Genomic DNA, 10,673 nt, shown 5'->3' on the forward strand with positions numbered 1-10,673 from the left:
CATATACATTGAAGGTTAGGTCGACCTAATTTTAAGTGTAGACCAGGCCTTACATAGACATTTAGGCCAAATTCCTCAAAGGTATTTAGGCACCTAGCTCCTGTTGATTTCAATACAACTTAGGGGCCTAAATATCTTTGAGGATCTGGACCTTGGGTTCTGACCCAAAGCCCACTGAAGTTGATGGGAGTCTTCCAATTGACTTCACTGGATCTGGCCTTCAATTCCTCTTTGGGATTTGGATGAGATATACTGTGAATACATGTAAGACACTGGAGCCTATGGCCTGGGCCTGTCTGCATGGGAACCCTGACTGAGAGGAGTGAATGTTGGGACGGGTTTGCAGGAGTGGAAAGAGATGGTGCACAGGATCGGGAAGGATATGCCAGGCGTAGGGAACAGCAACAGGCACTGCACATTAGCAGAAAGAAGGCTGGGCTAGGGCAGGGGTGTGAGGTGCTGGCAGGGGCAGAGCTGTGAAGATAAGGAGTCTGAATGTGATACAGCATAGTACAGTGTGCAGGAGACATTCTTCTGTGCTTCAAGAACTTCCCCCTCTAATTGGGACTCCAGGAATGCACATCCAGGGATGCAATGGCCTGTGGACACCCTGAGCCAGGTGAGCTGGGCAATGATGGAGATGGATGTTTGCACATAGGCTTGACTGTAAAGTGAGCAAGTCCTGCAATGGCTTGCCATCAGTAATTTCAGTTCCCTCGGTATGGGAGTGCACGTGCTAAATGGAGAAGTGAGTCATCGTCTTCCCTGATTTACTAGAAATGGTGTGAGTCAGAGCTCTCCAGGAGTAAAGAATATTGCCTGATCATCATGACCTCACATGCAGCTGAGTATTTCTGATTTGGCTGAGTCAGTAGCGTAAGGATCCAGGAGCATCTTAAAACCTTCGATGCACTTTATCCAAACATCAGGTAGCCCTCACAGCACCCTTATGAGGCAGGAAACTAACTATTGCGCCCATTTCACAGATGGGGAAACCAAGACAGGAAGGTTAAATGACTTGCCCAAGGCCTTACAGTGAGTCACAGTCTGAGCTGGGCCATAATTTTGCTCAAACCACCAGACCAAACTGCTGATCATAAAGGCAACGTTATTAACATACTCTTCTGCTGTCCTGTGATTTCCCTTCCTCCTCTTGTGCTCCCACCCTGCTCTTTCTTTTACCCACCCCAAACCCACTTCAGAAGTTTCCCAGCAGCACGTGGGGCATTTTACTGCCAAGATTCCACATCTGTCCACAAATGGATTTGCAACATTGCACAATGTAGTGACTTTTTGTAATATCGTCTCCCACTACATCCCCTTCACTCCCCCGGAACGTGTGCGGGTGTAGCTGTGTATACATGTATTTGACTGTGTGCATGTACTGTTAAGTGCATTTGATGTTTTTGCACTGTTATATTTTCAGTAGCAGGCCCAATTCTCACTCTGTCTCCCATTGCTTTGGGCAGAAATGATGGAAGGAGAGAGAAAATGCATCTTTAAACCAACCTTTGCACTCCCTTTTGTAAGCCTTGGTGGAGCCCTAGGCATAACTAACAGGGTGAACCGAAGGCTGTGAACCAAAGTATAGGAGAGTAAAGAATTAAAGCTGGACAAACGGTCAGGCCTAAGCTACAGGGAACAGGGTCATGACATTGGCAAACCTTGTTTCTGATAGTTGGTATACATTTTAGTTAGAGTTGTGTTAGCTTTCTTCTTTCTTCCCTTCCTGGCCATCTGCGCAGGAAATAAGGCTAACGAGATAACTGTCTCCCCTCCTGTGCAAGGCATTTGGTGGGAAGAGAGCTTTATCTTCTTTCCCTCCCTTGCATACTGTGTATGTTAAGGAAAGTTAGAGATAATAGGTTTCAAGGTCATGTGCCTGCACTCTATAAGGTAATTCTGTAAACAACAAACAGGGGTGGGTGTAATTGTATTCATCAGGGAGTTTGTAATATTCATTTTCTATGGGTCTATGGGGAGTTGCTAAGAATGTGTACATTTACATAGTGTTATGAATAAAAGGATTGTAAATGAACCCACCCCTCCCCTCCCGTCGCTCACCCGCGGCGTCGAGATGGAATGAGCAGATAATAAAGAGCAGCCGTCGACTCAACCCGCTCCTGGGACAGCCTGTTTCTTATTCTAACACAAAGTAGGCCTGGCCTTGGCAAAATAACACCACACTAGGTATTGGCTAACCAAGTAAGCACATTCCTGACTGGAGATGATGGTATAAGAAGACCCAGAGTTCTCAATTAACTGCAAATAAATTCCGAAGATAATAAGCTTATTCCGAAGATAATAAACAAAGAATTCAAGGATGGTAGTATATAGTGAGAGAGAAAGGAAGCTCTATCTATTTACTTCATCGAAGAGATCATGAGGTGACTTGGTCAAATTCTAGAAGAACTTAGAGATTTCCGACAGTGCAGCTCTTTAATCTAGTGGGAAAAGACCTTACAAAATCCAGTGGTTTGAAGCTGAAATAGACAAATTCAGGCTAGAAATAAGGGATATATTTTTACAGAGAAGGCAATTAACCAGTGAAATGAGGAATGTAGCGGATTCGCCTTCACTTGCACTCTTAAAATCAAAACTGGATGGCTTTCTAAAAGCTGCAATAGCTCAACCAGAAGTGATGGGCTGGGTGCAGATGCTATTGGATGTGATCTGTGTTATGCACAAGGTTGGACTCATGGGCCGTTCTGGCTTTAAATTCTATGACTTATGATTGTGTCACTTTGCTCTGCGTGATGGAAATAAGAGTAAGGGCCAAAAAAATTAAAAAAAAAAATCCAAGCAGCATACGTTTTCCTATCCTGTTTCCTTCCCATATTTGTTAACAGCCAAAGCGATGAGCTGAGAAGCTGCTGCAGCAGAACAAGATTGTAACAGGAAACGATCAGGAGAAAGCATTCGTAAGTTAATTTTATTTTAAATTTGAACCTCTTAAAAATCCTCCGTATTTGATGCGTTTCCTTTTCTTCTTGTGTATTAGATGGTTTACAAGCTACACAGGAGCCTGGTCCAAAGCTCACTGAAGTTAATGGGAATCTTTCCACTGAATTCATGGCTTTGGACCAGATCCTAGACTCTTAGGGGTACATCAACCTGGGGATAAACAACCCGCAGCTGGCCTGAGTCAGCTGACTCAGGCTCCTGGGTCTCAGGCTCTGGGATTGAAAAATTGCTGTGTCGATGTTTGGGCTTGGGCTGGAGCCTGAGCTCATGGACCCTGTGGGAGTGGAGTGTACATGCCTGGGCAGCTGGCCCATGCCACTGCAGCTACGCAGCTATTTTTAGCAAGCTAGCTTGATCAAAGCTAGCCCAGGTCTGCCAACACATGCTGCAGTCACCCTTCCTAAATGCAATGTAGCCAGACCCATGGGGATGTAGCAGTGAGCATGTGTCTCTGCACAAGGCGCTCCTGGTTCATTTCACTTAGGTCCTCATCCAAAACATCAGTGGGTGTCTCTCCACTGATTTCAAAGGGCTTTAGGATCAGGTCCATGGATAACTACAGCCTCTTCTCTCCCTTAATCTCATTGTTTTAGCCACACACTGCCATTTTTTACTGTATACATAGATGGGGGTGAGACCTTTTCTGGGTCTTGAGACAGTCTGAGAAGCAGCCCGCACAGCCTGTCTTGTGACAAACAGCATTGCTTTGGCGTGATGTCACCTATCATTTAATTCAGCTTCTGTACCAGGTGACTGGAGGATAGTTAATGTGATGCCAATTTTTAACAAAAGCTCCAAAAATGATCCTGGCAATTACAGGTCAGTACACCTGACTTCAGGACAGGGCAAACTGGTTGAAACTATAGTAAAGAACAAAATTATCAGACACATAGATAAACACTGTTTGTTGGGGAAGAGTCAACATGGCATTTGTAAAAGGAAATCATGCCTCACCAATCTATTAGAATTCTTAGAGAGGGTCTACAAACATGTGGACAAGGGTGATCCAGTGGATATAGTGTACCTGAATTTTCTGAAAGCCTTTGACAACGTTGCTCAGCAAAGTAAGCAGTTATGGAATAAGAGGGAAGGTCCTCTCCTGGATCAGTAACTGGTTAAAAGATAGGAAACAAAGGGTAGGAATGAATGGTCAGTTTTCAGAATGGAGAGAGGTAAACTATGGTGTACTCCAGGGATCTGTACTGGGACCAGTACTGTTCAACATGTTTACAAATGATGTGGAAAAAGGTGTAAACAGTGAAGTGGCAAAATTTGCAGATGATGCAAAATTACTCAAGATAGTTATGTCCAAAGCAGACTGTGAAGAGCTACAAAGGGATCTCACGAAATGGAGAGACTCGACAACAAAGTGATTGGTGAAATTCAGTGTTGATAAATGCAAAGTAATGCGCATTGTAATGCCAACTACACATACAAAATGATGGGTTCTAAATTAGCTGTTACCCCTCAACAAAGAGATCTTGTCTCTTCAGATGTTCTCTGAAACCAGTGGTTACCCAATAAAATTAATAGGCAGCAGGTTTAAAACAAACAACAAGAAGTACTTCACATAATGCACAGTCAACCTGTGGAATTCGTTGCCAGGGCATCTTGTGAAGGCGAAAAATATAATGGGGTTCAGAAAACAACGAGATAAGTTCATGGAGAATAGGTCCATCAATGGCTATTAGCCAAGATGGTCAAGGATGCAACTCTGTGCTCTGGGTATCCCTAGCTTCTGACCATCAGAAGCTGGGAGTGAACCACAGGGATGGAATACTGAATGATTCTGTTCATTCCTTCTGAAGCACCTGGCACTGGACAGTATCGGAAGACAGGATATGGGGCTAAATGCACCATTGGTCTGACCCAGGATGGCCGTTCTTGTGTTCTTATGTTCCTGGGTTACATCATCTGCTTGGCAGGACTCACTATGAACCCCTGCAAAGTAGCAGTGAAAATGAGTTCTGTTTAGGGGGATGTAAGTTGGATACCCAGGCTGGGATGTTCAAAGGAGTCTCAGGAAGTTAAGGTGCCCAACTCCCATTGAAGTTCAGTGGGATCTGAGCATTTAACTCCCTCCGACAAGTTTGAAAATCCTAGTTCCAGAAATGAAGGCACCTGTAATCACCAATAGCTTTTGAAAATCTTGGCCCTGCGATGGGGGTTGGGAGAGAGAACAGGATAATGATTTAAACACAAATCCTCTGTTCTTAAAATTACTACCAAATATGTATGTATTCTCCCATTTTATTACGATTATCCCCACCCTAACATGTTACGGCTAGTTAGTATTGTCCGGTTTTGTATTGTTTGGTTTTGCAGCTATGATCATTTGAAAAATTGCATAATTCTATTGGTGATCCCACGAAGCATCAGGTATTCAGAAACATATACAAGTTTAAGACACTTCCTTTTTGTAGTTTTCATTGTCTGTTTGTCTATGACAACCAACTAAAAAGTAATCACAAAAAACCCACAGTCTAATTTAATTCTGTACGGGACTTGCAGTCAGACCCACTGACCTCTGGAGTTATTTTCCACCACATCATTTCCAACTTCCTCCAATTCTTTTCTCATCTCTTGGGGCTGAGAAAATCATTACCTTTTGCTCATGGAATTCACTGTCTCTTTTCCATCAGAATATGCACTGGACCCCCTTTTAATCTCTGTGTTCCACAAAGGTTGCAGACAACATAATACGGCTGTTCCCTTGCCCTTGTTTTGAGTGGGGATTCATTAGTGCCTATCAGAGCACGTATGTCCATGGTAACTTCTCTAGAGCCAAACCACCCTGCTGTCTTTGCCGGCTGGAAAATTTAGGATTCTTACACTTCCTGCTCAGGGCTTGTTTTCAGTTCTGATCATATAACTCCTGCCGCTTACAGAGTAGTTTCAGTACTTTTTGTGTGTTTTTCTCTCCTTCCCCCAGCTGCTGATCTGGAATTAGACCTGGTTTCCCGAGCTGTCTCAGGTTTGGGGGAGAACAGATTCCACATCAGATTCTAGTGAGGCTGTTGATGACTGTAAAAAGGTCCCGTCTTTGCAACTGGCAACTAGCATTTTCCCTTTTTGACTGCATTTATTCACTGGCTGCTTTGCTGGAAGACACCTCTTCCCTCACAAAAGGGGCCCCCTTCCTCTCCCAATCTTTGCCTTTCTCTTCACTCCAAAAAGGAGGTGTGCTTTTATATTGAGGTAGCTATCTTGATGTCAGATCTCAGAGGAGACAGAGTGCTGTCATTTTTACCTCAGCGTAGCTAGCCAAGCTCAGTTCCAGGTGGGGGATGTAGGTCTCACAGGTCCCAGTCGAGCACCATCCCACGGCCGCTCACCAGACTTTTGTGAGGGAACCCAACTGCTGGGTCCACAGGTGTTTTAAGCCTTTGGAACATGAACAGAGACCACCTGCTGCAGTTTTGGAGGTCCCCAGGCATACTCTCTAGGTACAGACCCTCTGTCTAGTAACCCCTCTTGAGCGTTGCAACCCGACGTCCAGCTGCCTTACTCCGGGGCTCAGGGCTGACCCCTCCAGACTGACCATAGCTTAAATACATCCTCTCCCAGATAGCTATCTTGATGTAAAACCACATCTCTTTTTGCAGTGAAAACATGGCTGTTCCTGTCATCTGTCTCTCTCTCTCTCTCTTTATGAGGCCTTATGTACTTTTCAGGTATAGCATGGAGAGCAGCAGGCCTCAGTGTTCTTCGGACCTGACCTGAGGGCACCACTCCGAAAAGGCAAGAGTTCAGTTTCATCTCCAGGGCTGTTGAGTTTTGGACACCCTGTGCAGAGACCGGTGATGTAGATCCCTGTCCATCAGAAACTGGGTTGCGGCCACCAAACATAGGACTCTAAACAGCTGTCAGAGGGTCAGTCACAACCTGGTCCGGATTCAAACCTATGAACTGGAGGTAGAAAGCTCCATATTAAAATAGTTAGCCTGCAAAGCTCACTTTCCGTATGTAGATCAAAATGTCTTTCAAAGTGCATGTTTGGTCCTCTTCATTATTTTTTTTTTTTAATTGCAGAATGTAACAGAAGGGCCCCTGGCAAAGTGTACCACCAACGTTGAGAAGAACACCAAAGTCTGCCATGCCGCATACCACAGATAACCCAGCCAACGTGACCGTCTACGATTACCAATACTCAGACGAAGAGGATTACATCCAGTTTGTGGTTTGCACAAAAGAAAATGTCAAGGCATTTGGCAAGTTGTTCTTTCCAGTGGTCTATACAATAGTGTTTCTGCTTGGATTGACTGGGAACTTTCTACTCTTTGTAATCTTGACCAGATACACGAAGAAGAAGATGACCGAGGTGTATCTGCTGAATCTGACGGTTTCAGACCTTCTCTTCGTGGTAACTCTTCCCTTCTGGGCCACATACGCAGCTTCTCATTGGGTGTTTGGGAATGCTTTCTGCAAGATCATAGGTGTCATCTACACCATCAGCTTCCACAGTGGCATCTTCTTCATCAGCTGTATGGGTCTGGACAAGTACCTGGAGATTGTTCATGCTTGGTCCAATAAAAATTTAAGGGCCCCAAGAAAGAGCTTCCTTGTCTCTTCAGTAGTGTGGGTGGTTTCCATAGTGCTGTCTATTCCAGACTTTATCTTCATACAGGTGCAGGATCTCCACAATGGGAAACAAATTTGCCACCTGGACTATGGCCAGCACAACTCCATCTGGAAGCTTCTCCTTCAATTCCAGCAGATCCTCCTAGGCTTCTTCCTTCCCTTCCTTTGCATGGTGTTTTTCTATTCCCGCATAGCGTGTGTCCTCACCGCGTTAATGTCTCCCGGCAAGAAGAGAGCTCTCCGCCTGGTTGTTATTTTGGTGGCAGTTTTCTTTGTGCTGTGGTTCCCATACAATGTTACCCTCTTTCTGCATTTGTTGCAAAACCTCCATTTGATTAATGATTGTGAAATTAGCAAGGACTTGGACTATGCTTTGCAAGTGACTGAGAGCATTGCCTTTATTCATTGCTGCCTCAACCCCTTGCTGTATGCTTTTGTGAACAAACAATTCAGGTTACACTTAAAGAAGCTTTTGGGGGCCATCTTCAGGAGGCAGAAATTCTTTGCTCTCCAGCTGCCTGAGACAAGTCATTCTTCTAGTAGGTGCACCGACCAAGTAGAAATGACGAGCATCACAAAGCTGTAATGAATATTTACAGAATTTCATTGCTGTGCATGCTTTATCATCCCATATTGTACTGTTTCTGGCGATGCAGTGATGTATGGGTTAGCGGCTGGAGCACAGACCTGGGAATCAGGAACAACCAAGTATTAATCCCTGCTCTAGCATTGACTCCTTCAGTGGTTTTGGGCACTCCACAACCTGTCTCTGCCTCAGTTTCCCTATCTGTGAACTCATGGGGATGGTAATTTGTTGGGAGGATTTTTCTACAATGGTGTAAATATGGAGTAAACCTCCAACTCAGTTGGGTTGGAGCCAGCGAAGGAGACAGACGTCTCTACCTTGCTGTGGAACTCTGGACCAGAAACTGAGCTGAACAGCGCCCCTCCCCAGAGGAGCCCGACTATGGAGAGGAGTTGCCGGGACTGCCATTTACCCAGAGGCAACGAAGGATTTATGGACAATGCAGCCACACCAAGGAAGGTCAAAAGAAGTAGCCCAGGGGAACCAGACATTAGTTCAGTTGTGAGACCAGTAAACAAGTCAGCGTGTTTTGGTAACTTCCCCGCTGACGCAGTGGCAGGACCACCTGCCCCTGGGCCTGGTCCCCTGCTGCCAATCCCACCCCTGGGCTGATGGTCTACTCACCCTAGGCCGGAAAGCCTGTGCCTTGCCGCTTTGCCCCCAGCGGGTCAGAGCCCTAGACTAACTGCTGTCTGCCCAGGTCAAGAGGCCTTGGGCAAAAGACTGCTCATTGCCCTGCCCCGCCCAGAGCGGTAGAGTGTAGATTGCTGCCTGCCTCAGTAAAGAGGCTGGACGATAGCCTGTGCGCTGCTCTGCCCTGACCAGAGGCCCAGAGCCCTCGCCTGCTAATTGACTGCGCACTGGGTGACGTGCTGAGGCAGAGCGGCCTCGCTCTGAGCCTGACACTCGGCGGAGAACACGGCCACGCCCCCATCCCTGAGAAAAGGGGGTCCAGCTCAACACCGTGCCCCAGCTGGCCCTGGCCACCAGGACGGAGGTGGAGAGGCTAATCGAGTAGTTGGCCGAGAGCCAGCTGCAGCAGCGCGCGGTCCAGCTGCAGCAGTTCGTACAGCAAGGATGCACACAGCAGCAGCAGCTGATCCGGGGGCTGGGAACATCATCATCAGTGCTTCCAGCAGCTGTCCCCCTGCTTCTGGGGCTGCTTCAGGCCGACCCTGGGGAGTCCCGCACCCGCAGACAACCCGCCACAAAAACGACCATCCCCGTGGACGTAGGTGGGCTACATGTCACTGCCCTCATGGATTTGAGCGGTGGACAGACCCGCATAGGTCAGGAGCTTGCCCCATGTTTGAACCAGGGCTTGGGGAGACCTGGCTCCAATGTACGGATGGGGATGCGAAGCCCTATCCCAGCGCCTGGGTTCTGTTGACGGTGAATGGAGTGACCAGAGTCATGATGGTGGGGCTGGCCCCAAGATAAGCCTATCCCATCATCCTCGAATGGGACTGGAAAGGATTCACCGAAGTCCTGTGTGCTGTGAACCTGGGCCCCCCCCTGCACAGATAGTCCTTGAGGGAGACTCCCTCAAGGAAGGGGGGTGAGGCGCACAGCGGCTGGGACCTGGACAACTCACCCAGGCACTGGACCAACATCCCCCCGGAGTGGGGCAGACTTCAGTCAAAATCAGCGAGAAGACCCCCTGCTCAGTCGGGTGTATGAGCAGTTGGCCTGTGTCAATGGGGAAGTGACAGAACCCCAGTGAGTTACCCATTGGCCCCTATTCGAACTGCCCAATGACCTCCTCTATCACATCAACTGAGACCCCCAGGCTGAAGAGCTCTGACCCCAGCTGGTCATGCTCCAGTGCCACCAGTGGGCCATCCTGAAGCTTGCCCATGATGTCCCTGCAGCAGGCCACCGGGGCAGGAAAAGACCCCGGCCCAGGTCTTGACCCGCTTTTTCTGGTCGGGTACGTTGGGATGTGGAAGACTCTTGCAGCCCATGTCCTGAATGTCAGCTCGCAGCCCCACAGAGCGTGCGGAAGGCCCCCTACTGTCCTTGTCAGCGACTGGGGTCCCCTTTGAAAGGGTCGCTATGTATATGGTGGGGCCTCTCATGAAGAGTGCTGCTGGGTTCAGATATGTTGTAGATTATACCACCTGGTTCCCAGAAGCCATCCTTCAGTGCACCATCACGCCCGGACCATTGCGGGAGAACTCACTACCAGGGCATGAACTTCATTTCAAAGCTGTTCCTCCAGGTCTGTGGGCTCCTGGGGATCAAGAAGCTGTAAAAACCTGTCACCCCCCAGACTGATGGGGTCAGTCAGCAGTCCAGTCAGACACTGAAAGACATGCTTCACAAGGTCCCCCCCGAAAGAACTAACTGTTGTTAGCCGTGGGACCCCTGTGCAGTCGGCAGCCCCCAGGACTGCTAGATCTGATGTGAGGGACCTGGGACCAAGCGCCATTACTGGCCCAGGGTCTCTTGCAATATATTCTGCAAATGCAGGGATGCTTGACTCGCACTGGGAACCTGGTGAAAGAAAACCAGGGGCACAGGAGCGATCCTACAACCAGGA

At 47.6% G+C, this 10,673-nt stretch overlaps 1 protein-coding gene across 1 annotated transcript; it reads left to right on the top strand.

Annotated features, from left to right (window-relative positions):
- Positions 1–4,660: 4,660 nt before the first annotated feature.
- ACKR2 (atypical chemokine receptor 2) lies at positions 4,661–8,178 on the top strand. The gene is made up of 2 exons (XM_067530464.1): positions 4,661–4,689; positions 7,045–8,178. Exons 1-2 carry the CDS (start codon positions 4,661–4,663, stop codon positions 8,129–8,131), a joined length of 1,116 nt encoding a protein of 371 aa, XP_067386565.1. The 3' UTR covers positions 8,132–8,178.
- Positions 8,179–10,673: the final 2,495 nt, after the last annotated feature.

Source organism: Emydura macquarii, unplaced genomic scaffold, assembly GCF_026122565.2.
Source record: "Emydura macquarii macquarii isolate MOO-44397 ecotype Brisbane River unplaced genomic scaffold, CSIRO-AGI_Emac_v2 contig_3080, whole genome shotgun sequence".
Classification (NCBI taxonomy): domain Eukaryota; kingdom Metazoa; phylum Chordata; order Testudines; family Chelidae; genus Emydura; species Emydura macquarii.